The following is a 21697-nucleotide window of genomic DNA, read 5'->3' as shown; positions in this document are numbered from 1 at the left end:
AATAACTTTATGCAATCTTGTCTCTAAAAAGGAAAAGGAATAATGACCACTGCCTCAATAGTTGAGGAATGATTCATCAAAGAGGATCAAATCAGAAATTGGAGGTGTCTCAAGTTGTTTGTAAACTTGTTGCAACGGCATGAGTGAAATGAATGTCTAGCCAACAACCCTGCTTTGAAGTCTTGAACATTTACATTTGCTAACTCTAAGCTTGAGTTCTAAACAATTGCCTGTACCAATCTTCTTCCAGTTTATGACAGAAGGAAAAATTACAATGATTGAACCATGGTTTTTAGGTCACCTCAAAGGCAAGGAGGCATATCCCTTTTAAGCCTCTTAGCCTAAATCTTCAGGGCACACACCTTAAATAGGATAAAGAGGTGTATACCACTGGTGGAGAGCCACACAAGGGTCAGAGCAGCTAATGCTTTTGAAACACTTCACTGTTACATGTATGTGGGTAGTTAGATGCATGCATGTGTTACACATTGTAACAACAATGCTAATCTCAAATAAGCAACTGCAAGCAAATTTGCTTCCTAGACAGCCATCACAGAAAAACATTGACCTAATGAAACCACACACAAAGAGGGTGCTCCCAGAGCACCTAATTTCTTTTCAACGCTGTTGGATTTGTTTAGATTCAACCGCTAATGATGAAGCTTCAATATTATTAAATTAAAAGTGAGATGTTGTTGACGTGATTTCAGGTTTCTTTCATTTTTCTGTTTTACCTAGAGATAAAAGAGCAGAACAAAAGACTACCTTACAAAACTCAACTTTGAGTTAGATCCAATTGAATCTAAAGTCCATGTTTGAGTTAGATCCAATAAGAGACCACTGGGGTCATGACCAAAGTTAAGACCATTCTATATGGGCTTGATCTGGATGCACCTCTTCAAAATACACTATATTTTGGCTTTAGACTTCAAGAATTGATTGATTTGGACTTAACCAGTGTTAAAAGTTGTAATCTCATAGACAATCTCATATGTAAATACCCCATTATATGTAATCTTTTAGTTTAGTTACAATAGGATAGCTAGTTAACTTTATTTTCTTGGTTTGGACCATTGTAAGCTTATGCTTTTTTACCAAATCAAAAAGCATAAAGCAAAAACCTTTGGACACTTTCTTAGACCTTTGCTTTTTGACTTAGTCAAAAAGCAAAGTCCATGAAAGAGTCGTTGGACACTCCAACGACTCTATTAGAGCCGTTGGAGAGTCCAATAACTTTCTATGACTCCCTTCTTCAACATTATAAATATGGGGTTTTGTCCCCTTGTAAAATATACTTTTGAGTTGGGATTTCTCTCATTTTAATGAAGTTTATTTTTCTTCTTTGTGCATACCCTTTTTCGGGTATTTTGTATGAACCCTAGTGGTTATTGTGCTTGAGTGAACATTATTTGAGAACTATTTTTATTGTGGGCTTCTCTTCCTTACATGGTATTAGAGTCATTGGTAGAAGCAATCAAAACAAAGTTTTTCGTGCATTGGGAACTGTGCCACTCAAGTTTCTTTCAAAAAAAGTGGTCTCTTTGAAGGTGTAATTGTGTGAAGGTTTGAAAGCTTTGATCTCTTTGAAGGTGTAATCGTGTGAAGGTTTGAAAGCTTGGAGGATTACTTGTATTCACCGTTTTGTGGTAGAGTATCCTCTTCTCTAATCTCTCTTTTATATTTTATCATTCTCTTCTCCCTATCCTTTTCTTCTCAAATTGTAAAATGGATGACAGTGATAATGTCACCATTAAGTCCATAAAACTCAATGATTCTAATTATGTCACATGGGCTTCAATCATGAAGCATCTCATTTGGGGAAAAGGATTATGGGGTTTAGTGGATGGAACCGATGTGAAACCTACACTAATCCTCATCAAAGGAGAGAAAGAAGTACCTCTCTCGGAGGTAGAAAAGGTTAAAGTCATCTCCACTTACGAAAAAAAGTGGAAAGAATGGAGAATGGAACATGCCAAAATCATGTCTTGTCTCATATCAAGTGTTGACATAAAGAAGTGTTCAAGCCTTTCAAAGTTTGAACATGCCAATGATGCTTGGGATTATCTTAAGAGAATGTGCTCTCTTAAAGATATTTCTCAAATATGTAATCTTCAAGAAAATGTTCGCAATATGGTTCAAGGGGATAAGAGTATTAGAGAATATTACAATAGTTTATCCGAGTTATAAGAAGAATTGACCCTCCTTGAACCAAAGTGGCATTCTCCACAAAATATAGAGTTTCGTCAAAATCAAGTGAATGCGGAGCATTTTTTCCAATTCATTAATAGATTGAGATCCGAATTTGAATCAACCAAATCCGCTCTTCTCCATCGGGGAAAAGTCCCTTCCATTGAAGACACAATAGAAGAATTGAGTATGGAAGAGAATATACTCAAGAAAAGAATTTCCAAAAGTGATGATGATTCGGTTCTAGCCGTATCTAGACCGAGAAATCATGTTCGCTCATACAAACCTCGACACGTTGGGAGAACTAATGATGAAAAACAAATAAGCGACTTTGAAAGAAGAAGAGTCATTTGCTATTATTGCCGTGAACCGAGACATGTCAAGACTTACTGTCCAAAATTAAAGACGCCTTATGAAAAGAAAGTAGCTACACTTGAATCTCAGCAAGAATCAAGTGAGACATCTATTGGAAACATGTATCTAACTCAATTGGTGAAGGCACTTCAACCACTTCTCAAAGGAGCTTTTTCATCTGTCGGAGTCGTTGTCTCTTCCGTCGACATTTTTGATCCCGGTAAATCTCTTTGGTTTCTTGACGCTGGTGCTTCCTTTCATATGACACCCAACATAAAATTGCTATCACAATGTCATAACTCAAGTTGATCAAATGTTTTTACTGCAGATGAAACATCTCTTGAGATTAAAGGAATAAGAAGTTTTGAAAATATTTCACAAAACTCAAAAGGCTTTTGTATTCCAAAAATTAGATATATTCCTAAACTTAATCTAAATATTTTATATGTTTCTCAATTAACTGACCATGGGTGTAATGTTTCCTTCTCTTCTCGTGATTGTCGAGTACAAGATCACCAGTCAGGGAAGCTGATTGGGGAAGGTCATAGAGAATGAGGTTTGTACTACATGGATTTTTTTGAAATACTCAAGAATACACTATGTTGTAATGTTCAAAAAATAGACTTGAATCTTTGGCACAAAAGGTTTGGTCATCCTTGTATGTCCAAGATTTAGTTTCTTCCAAACATGAAATTTTTTTGTAATTTTAAAGCTTTTATATGTGAAAAATGTACAACAACAACAACAACAACTACGCCTTCATCCCAAAACAATTGGGGTCAGCGATATGAACCAAAAAAGAAATTCATTTTGGGTCTTCCACATGAATCCTTTTCCTCCAATCATTTCTATCCAACGCCATGTCCTCGGTGAGGTTCAAAGCATTCATATCCTTTCCTATCATCTCCATCCAAGTCTTCCTAGGCCTACCCCGACCTCTTTTAACTAATATATTTTCCCATTTCTCCAACCTTCTAACTGGAGCATCATTAGGCCTTCGCCGAATATGTCCAAACCACCGTAAACGATTCTCTCGCATCTTATTTTCAATGGGTGCAACACCTACCTTCTTACGTATCTCTTCGTTCCGAATCTTATCTTTTATTGTATTTCCACACATCCATCTAAGCATCCGCATCTCAGCTACACTCATTTTTTGAATATGATGTCTCTTGGCAGCCCAACATTTCGTACCATATAGTAAAGCGGGTCTAATAGTCGTCCTATAAAACTTTCCCTTCAACCGCAATGGCATTCTACGATCGCACAGCACTCCAGTAGCACTTTTCCATTTCATCCACCCAACCTTTATCCTATGATTTACATCTCCATCAATTTCTCCATACTTTTGAATGATGGATCCCAAATATTTGAAATAATCATTCACCGGTATATCTTGCTCACCAAGCTTCACTACACTCCCATCACTACTTCGTTGCTTACTAAACCGACATTCCATATATTCAGTCTTACTCTTACTCAACTTAAAACCTGTAGCTTCCAATGTCTGTCTCCATAATTCTAACTTAGCATTAACCCCAGCTCTAGACTCATCAATCAAAACAATATCATCAGCAAACAACATACACCACGGTACATTTTCTTGAATTGATCTCGTAAGCTCATCCATCACTATCGCAAATAGGAAAGGGCTTAAAGCAGATCCTTGATGTAACCCAACCGTTATCGGAAAATTGGTTGTCACCCCTCCACAAGTGCGGACATTGGTTACTACTCCTTCATACATATCTTTAATTATACTAATGTACTTGAGAGAAACACCTTTCTTCATCATTGTCCACCAGAGAACGTCCCTAGGTACTCTATCGTATGCCTTCTCTAAATCAATAAAAACCATATGCAAATCTTTGTTCCTCTCTCTATATCTTTCAATAAGTTGTCTAAGAAGATGTATAGCTTCCATAGTTGATCTTCCAGGCATAAAACCAAATTGATTCTCCGATATCATGACAACCTTCATCAACCTAGACTCAATCACCCTCTCCCAAAGTTTCATAGTATGACTCATGAGTTTTATACCACGATAGTTTGTGCAATCTTGTATATCACCCTTATTCTTATATAAAGGCACCAAAGTACTCTTCCTCCACTCATTAGGCATCTTATTTGTTCGCCAAATCAAGTTAAAAAGATTTGTCAACCATTCTAAACCTTTCTCTCCCAAGCATTTCCAAGCCTCGATAGGTATACCATCTGGGCCAACTGCCCTTCTTGATTTCATTTTCTTCAAAGCCTCTGCAATTTCTTTCTTTTGAATCTTGCGCATGAAGTCACGATTTATCTCATGAAAAGGAATGGAGAAGTCTCCAAGATCTTGAGCATGACTATCATTAAATAGCTTATCAAAATAATCTTTCCATCTCTCCTTAATCTCCTCATCTTTGACTAAAACCCTTTGCGTTTCATCTTTGATACATCTAACCATACCCAAATCCTTCGATTTCCTATCTCTCATCTTTGCAAGCCTATAAATATCCTTCTCGCCTTCTTTGGTATCCAACTTGTCATAAACCTCCTTATATACCTTAGCCCTCGCGTTTCGAACAACTTTTTTAGCTTCCTTCTTTGCTATCATATACTTCTCCAAATTCTCATTATCACGACTCTTACTTAGATTTCTATAACACTCTCTTTTAACCTTAATAGCTAATTTGACATCCTCGTTCCACCATGATGTATCCTTACCTAGTGGTGCACCGCCTTTAGACTCACCCAATACCTCCTTAGCTACTTTTCTCATACCACCCGCTATCTTATTCCACATTGATTCTGAATCCTCCTCGAGACACCAATCAACTTCCTTAACTACCTGCTCTACAAACATTCCTTGTTTAGCTCCTTTCAGTGCCCACCACTTAATTCTAGGATCTATCCTATGTCTATCCCTTTTGCGGCATTGTCTAATTCTAAGATCTAAAATTAAGACTCTATGTTGTGTAGCTACACTTTCTCCTGGTATAACCTTACAATCGATGCAACAACCCCTATCTCTCTTTCTAAGTAGGAAAAAATCTATCTGACTCGTATTAACCCCACTTTTAAATGTTACTAGGTGAGACTCCCTCTTCCTAAACCAAGTGTTTGCTAAGATCATATCATAGGACAAACAAAAATCTAAAATCCTTTCTCCACTTTCATTTCTTTCTCCTATACCATAGCCTCCATGGATATTCTCAAATCCATCCCTACTAATGCCTACATGTCCATTAAGGTCACCGCCGATGAAAAGCTTTTCTCCATAGGATGTCTCTTGTACTACTCCATCTAAATCTTCCCAAAATTGATGCTTAATGGAATCATCTAAACCTACTTGAGGTGCATAAACACTAATAATATTAATAATATCCGTACCTAATACTAATTTAATAAGTAAAATTCTATCACCCTTCCTACGGACCTCAACTACATTATCTATAAACTGACGACTCATAACAATCCCTACTCCATTCCTATTCCTATTTATTCCTGTATACCAAATCTTATATCCCCAAGGTTCTATCACTTTAGCTTTCTCACCTACCCATTTGGTCTCTTGAAGACATAAAATATCAATCTTTCTCCTACACATAACATCTACTAACTCTACCAACTTACCAGTTAAAGACCCTATGTTCCAAGTGGCTAACCTAATTTTATGGTCTTGGACTAACTTCTTTACCCCCACCCGTCCAACAAAGTGAGGGAACCCTTGCCTATTTGATACCACACCCGGGCGCCGGTGTGATGCGTCGCTTCTGGGCGACGACCTAGCAACCCTTGCACATTTATCACTGCCTCCGGGCCTAGAGAGTACAGCGCGTCGCTCAGTAGGGAACGCCCCAACGAAATTCTCATATTGGTTCATTTTCATAGGATATGACAAAGTTTTTATGCTGGCTGTCACAGGCCTACCGCAACCCTCCTCCTTTATCCGGGCTTGGGACCGGCAGTGTATAACTACACAGGCGGAGTTTTTATATGTGAAAAATGTATTCTTGAAAAAATAAAAAAACTATCTTTTTAAGAAAGAACCTTTGTTTCTACACGACCACTTGAGTTGATACATTCTAATGTTTGGGGTCCCGAACCGGTTATATCAAAAGGTGGTTTTATGTATTATGTGTTTTTTGTAGATGACTTTACACGACACACTTGGATTTATTTTCTTAAATATAAATCGGAAGTGTTCTCGTATTTTCAAATATTTCACAATATGGTCAAAAATCAATTTAAGAATGATATCTCGATATTTCGCACTAATTCAGGAGAAGAATTCTTATCAAAAGAATTTAAAGATTATTTGAACTTATATGGGATTTCACATCAAAAATCATGTCCCTACACCCCTCAACAAAATGGCTTAGCTGAAAAAAAACATAGGTATATTATAGAAACAGCAAGAACATTACTCATTACACATCAAGTACCAAAAATTTTTTGGGCCGAAGCAACTTTAATTGTTTTTTATCTTATTAATAGGATGCCTTCTTCCTCGATAAACAATACTTCTCCCACTGAAAAACTTTATAAGCAAATTTCAGATTATTCTAGGTTGAGGGTATTTGGGTGCAAATGCTTTGTATTTATAGATAAGAATTATAAACTCTCTCCACGTGCTATTTCATGTGCCTTTTTAGGATGTGCAAGTCATCAAAAAGGTTACAGGTGTTTTGATTCTAAAAATAACAAACTATATGTTTCAAGAAATGTATCATTTTTAGAAAATGAAAGTCCTTTTGAAAATAAAAATTCTACGAAAATAGACAAGTATTCATTTTTATTGGACCTAGTTTCAAGGAGTAATGAAAGTGATATTGATCAAGATGATCAAAGTGATATGACTAGCACAAAACCAGTTAATAGCAATCAAGATTCAAGAGTGTATTCAATATTCTATACGAGAAAACTTAGAAAGACCATGTGCCTTTGAAAAATATACAAAAGAACAAAACCAAATATCAACTAGAAAGTCCACTAGAATCTCAAAAACTCCCGTAAATTTTGTGTTATATGAGTCTTTTTCACCGAAGTATCAAGCCTACATTGCCTTAATACACTCTTATGAAGAACCTTCTAGTTATGCTACAACCAAAAATCACCTCGAGTGGGTTAAAGCTATGACAATAAAATTAGAAGCCTTAGAAAAGGCAAATACCTGGACCGTTCAAGACATTCCGCCCAACAAAAAAAACTATTAGTTGTCGATGGGTATACAAAGTTAAGACCAAAAGCGATGGCACTCTTGAGAGATTTAAAGTTCGGTTAGTTGCCAAAGGCTATTCCCAAGAATATGAAATAGACTATGAAGAAACCTTTGCCCCAGTAGCTAGAACGACCATTGTTAGAATCTTGATAACTCTTGCTTCTATAAAGAAATGACATATTTTTCAAATGGATGTTAAGAATGCATTTCTAAATAGAAGTTTAGCTGAAGAAGTATACATGGATCCACCACCAAGAATTAATATCCTTGAAGGAAAAACTCTTCGCTTAAATAAGTCTTTGTATGGACTTAAACAAGCTTTGAAAGCTTTGTATAATAAGTTTAGTAAGGTTATGCTTGATTTTGGTTTTCAATCTTGTCTTATTGACACAGCTTTGTTTGTTAAGAACTCTGATGCAGGTATTATTATCTTTTTTCTCTATGTTGACGACATGATCATTACCGAAAGTGATAAACAAGGAGTTTACAATATTAAAAAGTTTCTTAAAACGCATTTTGAAATAAGTGATTTAAGATATTTGAATTTTTTTTTTTTATAGAAGTTGCATGCGCTTCTAGAGGATATTTACTAACTCAGTCTAAATTTGTTTTAGATATTATTGTTAGGTCAGGTATTTCAGATGAAAGACATGTAGACACTCCTGAAATCGTAAATAGCAAAATGAAGATAGATGATAGAGAATCACTTGAGAACCCAACACCTTATAGACAGTTTCTTGGGGCATTGTCTTACCTTTCCATCACTCGACCTGACATTACACATGTTATCCACACAGCAAGGCAATTTCAGTATGCACCCACTATTGTTCATATGGGATCAGTATTGCGAATTATTAGATATCTTAAAACCTCTATTTGTAGAGGACTTTTTTTGTTTGTTTTCTTCTTCATTAGAACTAACTGCTTATACTGATGCAGATTGGGAAGGTGATTCAAATGATTAACACTCAACTACTGGGCTTTGTGTATTTTTAGGAGAATCATTGATCGCTTGGAGATGTAAGAAGCAGCAAAAAGTCTCTCTTTCATCAACCGAAGCCGTGTACAGAGTCATGGCTACAACCACCATGAAAGTAATTTGATAGGTGACTGCTGCAAGATATGGGTGTTGAGAGCACAAAAGCATCACGGTTATATTGTGACAATAAAAGTTTTATTTATATTGCTAGCAATCGAATATTTCACGAACGGACCAAGCATATTGAAATGGACTGCCACTACGTGCGTGAGGAATTTCTACAAGGCACCATTGAGCTTCCATATTTCTCCTCAGAATATCAACTGACGGACTTCTTTACCAAACATCTTGTTGCTCCACGATTCCACTTTCTTTTGGACAAACTTTCGGTTGTTCAACCGTAAGTTTGAGGAAGAGTGTTAAAAGTTGTAATCTCATAGATAATCTCATATATAAATACTCCATCATATGTAATCTTTTAGTTTAGTTACAATAGGATAGCCAGTTAACTTTATTTTTTTGGTTTGGACCATTGTAAGCTTATGCTTTTTGACCAAGCCAAAAAGCATAAAGCAAAAACCTTTGGACACTTTCTTAGACATTGCTTTTTGACTAAGTCAAAAAGCAAAGTCCATGAAAGAGTCGTTGGAGAGTCCAACAACTCTTTCTATGACTCCCTTCTTCAACATTATAAATATGAGGTTTTGTCCCCTTGTAAAATATACTTTTGAGTTGGGATTTCTCCCTTTTTAATGAAGTTTATTTTTCTTCTTTGTGCATACCCTTTTTCGGGTATTTTGTATGAACCCTAGTGGTTCTTGTGATTGAGTGAGCATTATTTGAGAGCTATTTTTGTTGTGGGCTTCTCTTCCTTGCAACCAATGCCTATTAGCTTAACCAAACTTGACTGAAATGAGGGTTGGGCAAACAAACGTTCGAAAAAATATTCAATTGTATTTGCAAAATTGTGTAATAGCAGAAAAGTGACTCTGAGGTCTACCTATCTACCCATATTTGATGCAAATATGACCAATATAATAGGGTAAGGATTGGTCAGACCTTGGTCAGTTTTGTTGGATCCTATAGACCTGGACAGCCTTCCTAATCAGCAAGTGCAAGAAGGGTCAAGATCAGGACTGACCCTTCTTCATTTTTCTATGCAAACCAGATTCTGAGTGTCTTCGAACCATAGTCACAAATATCGGTATCGGCTATATCACGGCAAGGCTATTTCTCACGATATTATCGGTTTGGTGATAAATCTCAGGAAAATCTTGGGACCTAAAAAATAAAAAAATAACAAAAACAAGTAAGAAAATTTCATGTTTAGACAAAAAAGTACATCAATAATAAAAGAAATAAGTAAAATATGCAAAAGAAAGAAGAAAAATATATTTAAAATGTAAAAAATAAATAAAAAGTAAAACCAATTGATAATATCACAATAATATCATGATATATATAAATTTCTGATATTGTGAAAATATTGCAATATTTTACCTTTAATATCGTTTTTCCATCATATCGAGATAATACCGTGAAATTTTCAAAATATTGCCGATATCTGTGACTATGGTGGTTCAAACCTGAGTCCCATTTTATTGGGTTCTAAAATTATCTTTCCAAAATCTAACTTCAGTCCAGGTCCATAGTCGGCACCTTACACCTACCTTATCAAGGGAATACCATAAAGAAAATGAGGGAGCACGATGTGAGGAAACTCTCTAAAGAAACTTCATTATCAAGCAAAGAAAGAAGAATACAAACTTATAGGGGTCAACTTCCCCTCCAGCACTACAGGACAAATTTAATTGACCTCTAACCACCTGCTAAAGTACAAGAATATCCCTCATTAAATAATCTATATACAAGTGGAAGGAGGGTAGTACATTACATATGGTACAACAGCATATTACCACTCAACAACCTGATCTGGATCATGATTTAGATCTGGATTAGCTTTCTAAAAGCTTGGATTATAAGTAGATTACCCATAAATTTATCCAAGCTTGACCCGTTTTCATCCCTATCCCTGACTTTTTAAAGATCCATGCATATAAGCAAGTACTACAGCAAAATGATTACAATAGGTAAATTGTTTGCGTTACAAGGCCATTTACTTCCAAAGAATTTCAACATATAACTATTTAACAAATGAAAGACACTTACGGTGCAACATGACTTTTCACAATTGTGAAATATATTCTCCAAAAACGTCTCTCTTTCATATGGCGCGGACATAACTCATATCTGAAATGAGAAATTTCCTGCAGAGAGACATCATTAAAAAGATCAAAAAGGAATCTGAAAGGACAGATACAAAGCCAACATCCAAAAGAATTGACACCCAATGAGTTCCAACTACAACACCATTAGGCACCTAGATAAAGAGTACAGAATCACACACACATACATATATACATAAAGAGAGAGAGAGAACTTGCTGAAAATGAGAAGTATAGAAAAGTAGAAAACACAAAAATATACTATCCATATGTACAGTATGTAATATATGCATATGTAGAAGCACCCAGCGCCAGCTGTAATAACCATGATTTTTATCAGATAAATAAACTTAGATTTTTTAGTCATTAAGGTGATACAAAAATATTTCATTATTTTAATTATTTATTCGTAATTGGATCTTGGATAACCTATTTGGATCTTCAATATTGGATCCCAAATATCCTGTTTAGAACTCTGATATTCCATTCGGATCTTAGATATCGGATCACGAACCTTAAATTGAATAGTTAATTATAGATTTTGGTCAAATGGATTGGATCCTCGAAGTTTAAATCAAAGTTTTAATGAGAAAATTTCTACAACACTTTAGTGGGAATTGTTATAACTTAAGGCGATGTTCGGATCCATAACATTTCATTTGGATCTTCGACATCGGAACTTCAATATTAACCTGGATCCAAATTTATAAAAAAAAAAAAAGAAGATTTACGAAACGCAATGGATCCTGGATCCATATTAAGTTATGTCAATTTTTAATTGACGTAAACAGATCCATATCAATTGGGGGGTACATATATATAATATCATACATATGTATTAAGAAAATAAAATAAAATAATAAATAATAAAATATATTTGGATCCACAGTTAGATCCATATGGATCCAACATGCAGACCCAAACAATGGTTGGGTCACGGATCCAAATCGTGATCGGATCCACATTCAAAACCTGACCCGGATCCACTTTACTATTGGATCCCAAGTCACGGGTCGCGGGGCTCAGAACCGGACCCGACCCGCACCCTGTAAAGTGAAAAAAAAAAAGAGCCCGATAAAAGGGGTGTGTTAGGGTTCAAAACCCTAACACACTTGCAAACTCGTAAGAGGAGGAGGCAGTGATGGTGCGCAGCCGCCGACAGCGATGTTGTCGTTCCTTCTTCTCTCTCGTACTCCCTCGACCTCCTCGGCTCGTCGGAGGAGACCCCACGCCGGCAAGCTTTTCGTCTCTCTCTCTCTCTCTCTCTCTCTCTCTCTCTCTCTCTCTCTCTCTCTCTCTCTCTCTCTCTCTCTCTCTCTGTCTCTCTGTCTCTCTTCCTCTCCCTTCTTCTCATCGGAAGAAGCAGTGGCGACATCGGCATCGGTAGGACTTCCCTTTCGCGGCAGCAGTGAGGAGCGAGTGTAGCCGGTGGCATTTCCGAAATCTGGGCTGTTGGAGGATTGGGGTGGTCGGCAGCACCTCCATCCATGGCATCTCCGAGGAGAATCGCCGGAATAGGTAGGATTTCTGCACTCTTCTTGTGGGTTATTGATTGGATTTGGGTGTGTTTGGGTTGGTCAAGGGGAAACTTCGAATGATTAAGGTCACTGCTAACCCTAAACCGAGAACCCCAATTTCTTGGATTTGAGGGTTCCAGGTTTTTAATTTAGGAAAGGATTTTAGGAAATCCCAAATCGTTCGATTGGGGGGGGGGGGTCGGCATTCTGTTACGAGTGGTGAAGGTTATAGTGATGCAAGTGGGGGTATCGCTATTTTTATTAGTCAAAGAAAAAAAAAAAAACAAACAAAACCACCAAGGATTTCGGCTTGTGTAGATCTCTTCCTAGCTGTTTTATTAATTCTTGTAATATCACACTGTCAGATTCGCTTGTGGGTTAGTTTTGTTACATTTGTGTGTTAACGTAATCTTTCTCCGGGATATCCTTGTAATCTTTGTATGCCGTTATGGTAGTAACTTTTATTACGGTTGTCTCTTTTCCACTAACCATTCAATGTTCTGTTTCTGGAGGGGTACTTGGATTAACTCGCAATGATCTAGACTGTTTTTTTTATAGTACGTGGCTTGAAATAGCGTACCAACATCTGTATTTCATTTAGAGCAGTTTCCTCTTCTTCTTTTTCTCCATCATATTCCTTGAGGCCTTGTGGCAAGTGATTTCTGGTTTTATGTGGTAAATTGTGTAAATATGTTTGTATCTATGGCAGATTGTATTTGCAGATGCTGGTCAAATATTTTATCAAAATCGTTTGATTCAGTAATTTAGTTCTGAGGATCAACTCGTGTAGAAAGTGATCAGTTTTCTTATTACCTGGATTGCTTGGTTTGGATTTAGCTGCAAGATAGCATCATATTATGGAATATTCTGAGAACCGGGGTCATCCTTGTTCATCCAGTAGGTTAGGTGTATAAAATTAGTATGTAGTATTAGAAAGAATCAAATATCTTGGCCGAATGAATAATTGTCATCTGTATCAATCTAATGTAATTAAGTCAGCACTCTTTACCTTTACACTACTATAATGCTTCGGGCGTATTGAAATTTTGTTGAGCAAATGAAAACTTAAATGATGTTCCTGTTAGCTTTGAAATAAAATATATGTCATAATCAGGCTTATACACAGTATGAGTCTCTTAATTATTCCATGATCAATGTAGTTTAAAAGTAGTGATATCCTATACGTAATGGTCAAAGAACTATGTAAATATATATTCATTTAGGTCAGGGATTTATTAAGACTGTAAGAAGAAAGGTTTCTGGAATTAGCTGCACATGGTATTGGATAATCAAATGCATATTGTACTACATTTCTCTTGTATTCAAAACCCTGCTATGTAGCATATGTTTTCCTTAGTGTAAGGTTGGTTGCATTGTTATTGTTTGACAGTTATTTTGTGGATTGTTATCCAATCCGATTACTTATTATTTTGTTCTTTGAACTATAAACAAATTTGATTTCTATGAGAGGTTGTGTTCTGTCATCAAACCAGGGTTTTCATTATTATAATGACTATATGTCAGTGTGCTGACTATATCAAATATGTTCCTATGCTGGTTTATTAAATGACATCAAGTCTGATTACGTGTGATCATGTATTGTCTTACACAGTTGTATATCCTTAAAGCATGAATACTTTAAGAGTAATTTACTAGTAATCACATGAATGATCAAGGTCTAAAACCTTAGGGTGTTCGGTAGACACTAGATTTGGGTTTTTTCCTAACACATAAGTATCGATGGGAGTACTTGAGTCCGATGATTTGTGGACAATGGAAATTAGGTGTGTCAAGAAATCTTAAACTAAAGGGATGTGTGCTTAACTGCTTTTTGTCAAAAAAAAAATGTATGAGTTGTTTTGCTTATGCAGCATGTATTCGGAAGTGTATTTTTATGGCTTAAGCTCATGTTAATTGTGTTTGACGAATGAGGTTGTTATATCGGTTCTAAACATATGAACTTAATGACATATGGATAAGTGCCTTTCTGCGAGGCAGTCACTCGGGAAGACTCTGCCTAGCGGGCAATATGGATTGTTTACCCGATACGGGTATTTGGGCTATTAGCCTGTGGGTTACGGCAAGAAAAATGATGAAAACTTAATCATAAGGGTTGTGCGCCCGACTGGTTTAAAGGCACCGGGGCATTCGTGCTTGACTGGTTTAAAGGCACCGGAGCACTTTGAGTGGGTTTAAGCAATCAATATGGAAAAAGGATTTGGATGGTTTATTTCACCTTGGTAAAATGACTAAGGTTAGGATCTACTGCTAAGGTAGTAGAAGAAAGTTGGGGAATGCCCTGTACTTCGAGAAAATAATTAAATGAAAAGATTAACCCACTCAGATTCGGGCTTACCTTGGAGAGGGTAGGTGGTACAAAACTCCGGGGACGTGTTTAACTGTTTCGAGCTAAAGTGACTCGTTGGTCCCCCGTCCTCGGAGTTGGGGGACCCAGACTACCAATATGTCCTAGGTGGTAGCTCTTTGTTCTTCTGTAGAAGTTAGGGATGCATCCTGTGTTTTGGTTTTGGCCTTTGGGAGTTTCTCTCGGTCACTGGCCGCTCTCTTGAGATTTCAGTCTCAGTTAGAATGTTCGGGTTAATAAAACAACTTTGAATAATATACCCCCGAACGTTCTCTTCTGTGATGGTTGCCTCGGCCCGTGTGTACCCGCGGGATAAGAAAAGATAAACATCAATTAGAACAGTTAGGTATCACTGTGATGGAGTCATTAAAGAGACATTTGCATATTTTTCAGCATGTTTTATATTGTAATGATCTGAAATCCTGAAATGGGTCAATACGAGGTGATTGAACTATTACATGAAAGTTATGCAGGTTATTGTTATTGTTGTTGCATCGCCTACCTCACTTGCTTATTAATGTTGCATACTATGCCTTACCTGCTCGGTTATTATTATTGCATAATTGTTTACCTGCTCAGTTATTATTATTGCATAATTGTTTACCTGCTCAGTTATTATTATTGCATAATTGTTTACCTGCTCAGTTATTGTTATTGCATAATTGTTTACCTGCTCATGTATATGACTGTTGATTATTGTTGTTGCTTTACGTGCTATTGTATATACTAAAGATTTACACTTGACACCCACATCACATACTAGAATCATGATGTACCTGCATTAAGAGTCACAATTTTCCTACTTAGACGTGGTAGTCTAATTTCAATCAATTTAGTATTTTTTCAGGTAAAGACTAGGGTTTATGAGCGGCTGCGGGATGAGGCATCGGATTGAGATTTTTGGATTTATTGTTCTAGGGATGGTTGAGTTCATTTTATGTTTTTAAAACTCTGATGTCATTATTCCTTGATAAATGGAAGGAAATAAATGTGTTGGGTTTTCTCTCCACCGTAATGTCTCGAAATGCTTAACCCTATATTATTTCTTGTTTCCGCTGGTAAAAAAAAAAAAAAAAACCTCTTAAATTTGGGTTAAAATTTTGGGGCGTTACACCAGCACCTTGAAGTACCAGCATCAACATGGGAGCACTGGCATTTTGAAGTACCCATTTAAAATGGGCACATGTAATTGGCTTGGCCACGCAAGGACTACTGCTAGTTGGGGTGTTATTCATCTTAGTGGAGCATCAGGTATACCATATATCCTTCACCTCTTTGTAACCCCTTTCCTTGGCGACTTCCATCACCCTTCAAGCTCTTTTTTAGTTGATTTATGCCCCCATTCTACTGTTAAGTTCTAATCAAATTTATCTCTGCAGCCTCAAAAATAAAAAGTTGCTTTGCTCAACTAGTTCCACTTTTCAGCCTAATTGGCACCAAAAAGTATATTTGGTGTAGGTCATATGGAGACTGCATCTTTCGTAGGTCAATGAACCTCAAGGATCACATGCACTTGAGAATCAACATGTCCCACAACTCCCCAAGCCTTCAAATAGAGCAAATTATCATTGTGCAAGAACAACAAAGGAATATACATTAAGAGAAGAATAAGTGGCACAAACCAAGGGCATGTCATCAATACCCGGCAATGGCCAACGTCAGATCAAGATGAAAATAGAATCATGGGCTGCATGGCATCATTTGAATAGTTTAGTCATTCATGCCCACTGTCCTATCATAGTTGTGCATCCAATGGCATCTAGTTGTGTCCATATGTTGAAGTATAAGTACAAAAGAACTAGACAATATCTCCTAAACTAGTTGTACTTACAGCCCTTATATAAAAAAATCAATGTAGAAAAGCATGTCACTGTGGAACAATAATGGACATGAAGAGGTGTATTTTCACAAATGAATAACTTAGTTATTTTAACAAATAGTAGCATGTGTGATGCTTAATGTGATTGATGCTAAAACCACACAAAAACAGGATTATGCATTCTGAGCTCATGCCACAAACAGTTTCCTCCACAATATCAATACCAAATAAATGCATTCTAAACAGATCACTCTAATACAAAGTTACCGGAAGCGCCTAGGTGTATGGGGAAGCGTGCTTCCTCGATACACGCTTCGGAAGCACGAAACATCACGCTTCCAAAACACGTGGGGAAGCGTCCCCCTTTTTTGGGAAGCGCACTTCCCTTTTATGGGAAGCGCATTTCCCTTTTATGGGAAGTGTGTTTCCCTTTTATGGGAAATGCGCTTCCCATTTATGGGAAGCGCGCTTCCCCCTCGCTTCCCCATTTTTTCTCAGTTTTTTTTTATTTTTTCGCTTCCCCCTCGCTTCCAAGTCGCTTCCGGTTCGCTTCCGAGACGGTTCGTAATTTTCTTCTAAGTGGTCCCACGATTCCCACTTCCTAAATTTTTGAAAGTGCCTCGCTTCCCATATCGCTTCCCGCTCCCACTTCCTCGACTGGTAACTCTGCTCTAATATCTCAACACAAAGACATTATAAAAACAAAAAAAACAGCAAAAAGACTCGAACATATCCACCCCAGTGCAGTTAAGAGTCATGAAAACCCTCTAGTTCAACCAAACATAAAGCAAATCAGTGTGGAATGGTATTTAAAAGCTCATTACTGCAACTTGTTAGTCAATCACATAGGCCAAGTTGACATAACTAAAGATAAGGCAGATTGCTAAGATAACAAATGTTCCAAACAATAAAAACAACACAAGTGTCCTTCAGAAGGAACTCAATCAACATAAGTGTTCTTCAGAATTTAAAAAATAAATGAAAAAAGCCCAAAAAACTCATTTAGTTGCTAATCTCTCTCTCACTCTATATATAGAAAGAGAGAGATTAGCAACTAACCAACTAACTCGTCAAACTGCTGTTAAAGTAAATGCATGCAAAAACCTGACAGAGAATGATCACCTTGACAGTAGAAAGCACAAGGGTGGCATGCCTTGCTTGCCATTCGGTCAAGTCCTGTCTAACATTTGAAACTGCGGGCACATCTGCTGTTTGTGGCTCCTCTGCAAAACAACAATACCAGCAGTTAGTGAAATAACCTAAAACATATTGTTGAAACAACACATTACAGCAAGTTTTTTAACCAATCACGAAGATCGCTCTCTCGGTTTCGAGTGTTTTAGAAGTTAGATCAGGTACTTATTCTTCTTCTTCTAAGTCTTCTTCTAATATTTTTGCTTTATCCATGGAGATCTAGAGAATTTTTCACATCAGAACTGAAACCCTAACCAGAGATACATAGGGCTATTGAGAACTTCAGGAAAACTTTTTGAAGGAAATCATTATATTAACATGAATCGTGTCAGTTCACTTCCATCAAATTCTGATATTTTATCATGTTTTTTTTATTTCTTGATGGAATCATGGGATTATCTAGAAATTCGGTGGATCCTCTCTGATTCAGGTTATTTATTGTCAGTTTTTTTGCAAATTTCAGAACAAAAACTTCAAAATCCTAAAACTTTGGCTCAATATGAGGATCTATCCTTTATTGGAGATTCAGTTTAAAATGTAAGACCTATATGAGATTTTAACTCAAATAGTTGCTATTTCATTTTCCATTTATTGTTTTTTTTTCCTTTTTCATTGTTTGTTGGTGAGAATTTATAAAATTAGAGTGATTTCTGGTGATAAACTGTGAATCCTTTGAAGAGAGCAATTGTGACAACTAATAGGATTCTCACTGTTAGCAAGATTGTTGTCCACACAATATTTTTCTTTTCCTGAATTTGATTGTCAATCCTTTGAAAGTTCCATTTTTTTATTATATATGTTGAAACTGGTGATGCTTACCTATTTACTACTTAATGTTTCCTGCTTTATCATTATCTTTTAGCATGATATCTCTCAAAGTGCAGGGTTTATGATGTACAGGTTAGTTGCAAGATTACTCCACAGAAAAAATTAGACTTTGAAATCTTGACATTCCTTTGGTAGCATTGGTAGAGTTGTGCAATCAGTGGCAGTTGGCTATGTAGTCAAAAGCATTGGCCGATGCCTAGTCGGTAGACCCTTAAAAATACTAGTCAATCTTGACATTCCTTTGGTAGCATTGATAAAGTTGTGCAATCAGTGGCAGTTGGCTATGTAGTCAAAAGCGTTGGCCGATGCCTAGTCGGTAGACCCCTAAAAATACTAGTCGAGGATTAGGCGGGACTAGTCTAACTAGTCGGTACCCCAATTAAAATATAAAAAAAACAAAACATATACATAAAAACATAGTAAAAATTCTTTTAGTAATAAGATTTTTCATCGCACAAATACAAAAGTACACATGCTTTCACAAAATATATTAATATACATAATACACAACTGTACACACACATGTATTCAATTATTCAAAACATATTCAGTATGATCAACAAAATATGCTTTCATCCATTCACAGAAGCACAATAATACATACCTATATAAATAACATATTATATAATTTATGTCACATGGGTGCGGGTGCGGGTGCGGGGATTCGGCACTTCCAAAAAACCCGGGTGCGGGGGTGCGGCAGGGGCAAAAATGTATATATATATATATATATATATAAGGGGGGGGTCCGGGGAAAGGGAAAAAAATCTGTATAAAAAACAAAAAGAGGCAAAAGCAAACCCTAAAAAGTTGAGTTTTCCGGTTTTAATGGTCAAATGTGCAAGTATGGTTAAGAAGCTAACATTTAAGCAGTTAAGCTGTATATATATATATATACTAGTTCCAAATCCAGATCTACATCATCAAATCCTTCCTGGATTCAAAATCGGATCAACTGTAGTCCAATCTATATCCAACCTACTTTCCTCCCTACAGTAAGGCATTTTTCAATTGGTGGCCCAGGTCACGGATTGCATGTCAGCATACAGGATTAAGTTGGATATCGGACTGGTGTGGGTTCGTTTTTTGTTCGGATCTGGCATCCCAATCAAGATTAGTTACACCATATTGGAGTTGGTTATTTCCCAGATCAGGTGTGAATTGAAACCATAGTGACCCACGACTTGTGAACGGGTCACGTATGAATATGACCCAACACCAACTAAGATCGGATTCAGTAGGGCACAAAAAGATGCAGACTGACACGGACAGACGCTCACATTGGCGTTCACGCAAAACCCTGAACCCGCTCTCTCTCTCAATCTCTCTCTCTCTGAAAATCCATGGCGTCCTTCCCAGAAAACCCTGACTAACGGCGAAAATCTGGCGAGAACATGGCCGGAAAACGGTCGTCTACATTCCTCTTTGCCGTCACCTTCTTCCTCACCGTCTCGTCTCTTAGATCGGCCTCCAGGCCGTCGACAGCATAAAACACAGCGGTCCACGCCACACCCCCAACCCATCGTCGGCATTCTCCTCCAGATTCCGGAAAGGGAACAACGATACACTCGAGAAGACCTTCAGTCGAGCTCGAATCCCTCCAGAGATCGGAGGTTGCAGAAAAATGGACCAAAATGACCCTGGGTGTGGTCAACGCACCCAGGGTCGGGTTGACCGCACCCGCGTCGAGTCGCGTCGACGCGGGTGCAGCACCCTGCTAGCTGAATCCCTGTGACATAGTCTATAATAGTAAACATATTTTCAGGCTTTTATAGAAAAAATCATTAGAAACAAAGTAATACACGCATATAAAAAAACATAATCAACTAAAATTGTTCATGCTTTTAATATTTCATAGAAAAAAATCTCAAAAGCAAAGTGACACACTGCAATATTTCATAATTTTTTCCATATTTTTAAGCTCAAAAATGTCATTTTTAATTAAATATTCATATTGAATATATTGAAATTGCTTAAAAATTGTTAAATATGGTTGACGTCAATAGGGGTCTGGACTTGGTCCAAGGCCCATTGAAGATATTTAAAAATGATATGAAAAACATGTGAAATTTATTTATTTTCACCTTTAAACTTGAGCAAAAACCAGGTTAAATTCAGGCAAAATTCAGAAGCGAAATGGATCTAGGGCCATAGTTAGATCCTTTTGGAATCGTAGATCTCATAGGAGATTTGTTTTATCGAATTCGGATGTCGGTTGGTTCAAAAAATGCATTTTTCTAATTTGATCGGCCTCTATTTTTGGTTCTTTTTCGATTTAGATCGGATTCGACCTGCTTCGGTTATTATTGGAATGATGTTAATATGAATCTAAACCTAGTCCAGGATCCATATTGACTAGTGCCTTGTATGTAGGGGTGGCAATTGTGTCAGGTTGGCGGGTCGACCCGACGGGTTGGCGGGTCAGCATACCTCAACCCGAACCCGACCCGTTTATTAAACGAGTCGGCTGTGGCAAACACGAACCTAGCCCGTTTAATAAACGGGTAACCCGACACGACCCGCCAACCCATTTAATAAATGGGTTGGGTCGGGTAAACGGGTTCTCGGGTTGGCGGGTCGAGTTGGCGGGTTGACCCACCCGCCTAACCCGTTTATTAAACGGGTCAACCGGGTTGGCGGGTTGGCATACCCCTAACATGAACCCGACCCGTTCAATAAACGGGTTAGGCGGGTCAACCCGTTTATTAAACGGGTTCATTTTTTCCAAACCCAAACCCACCTAAGAGGCAGGTTGGCGGGTCGTGTCAGGTTTTGCCACCCCTACTTATATGGGTTGAGATTCAATTGGATATGAACATGGATTTGGATCATAGGTCCAACCCAGACCCATAATCCATCTATACCTTTTTAAAATAAAAATGAATTTAAACTTTAAGAACATAAAAGTGAAATATGAAATGATAAGGTAGGGTTCTACCCAGGTAGAACTCTACCCTACTTGTAATACATCTAGATGGGGGCGTCCCCCCTTATGTGGAAACTTCCACAAGATAAGATAGAAAATA

At 37.3% G+C, this 21697-nt stretch overlaps 1 protein-coding gene across 1 annotated transcript in view; it reads right to left on the bottom strand.

The window, feature by feature from the left end:
* Positions 1 to 21697, bottom strand: part of LOC149818676 (BSD domain-containing protein) — a 36856-nt gene that overhangs the window by 7443 nt on the left and 7716 nt on the right. Inside the window, exons 2-3 of the mRNA XM_089983963.1 lie at positions 17772 to 17872; positions 10893 to 10990 (exon numbers count right to left, since the gene is read on the bottom strand). Of these exons, the coding sequence (XP_089840089.1) occupies positions 10893 to 10990; positions 17772 to 17872 (199 nt within the window). The remainder of the gene's footprint in view (positions 1 to 10892; positions 10991 to 17771; positions 17873 to 21697) is intronic.

The sequence above is a fragment of the Nuphar pumila genome, chromosome 13 (assembly GCF_984573655.1).
Source record: "Nuphar pumila chromosome 13, dmNupPumi1.hap1.1, whole genome shotgun sequence".
In the NCBI taxonomy this organism is placed as follows: Eukaryota; Viridiplantae; Streptophyta; class Magnoliopsida; order Nymphaeales; family Nymphaeaceae; genus Nuphar; species Nuphar pumila.
Note: the sequence above shows the minus strand (reverse complement) of the source record. Positions and strands in the feature narration are given on the sequence as shown.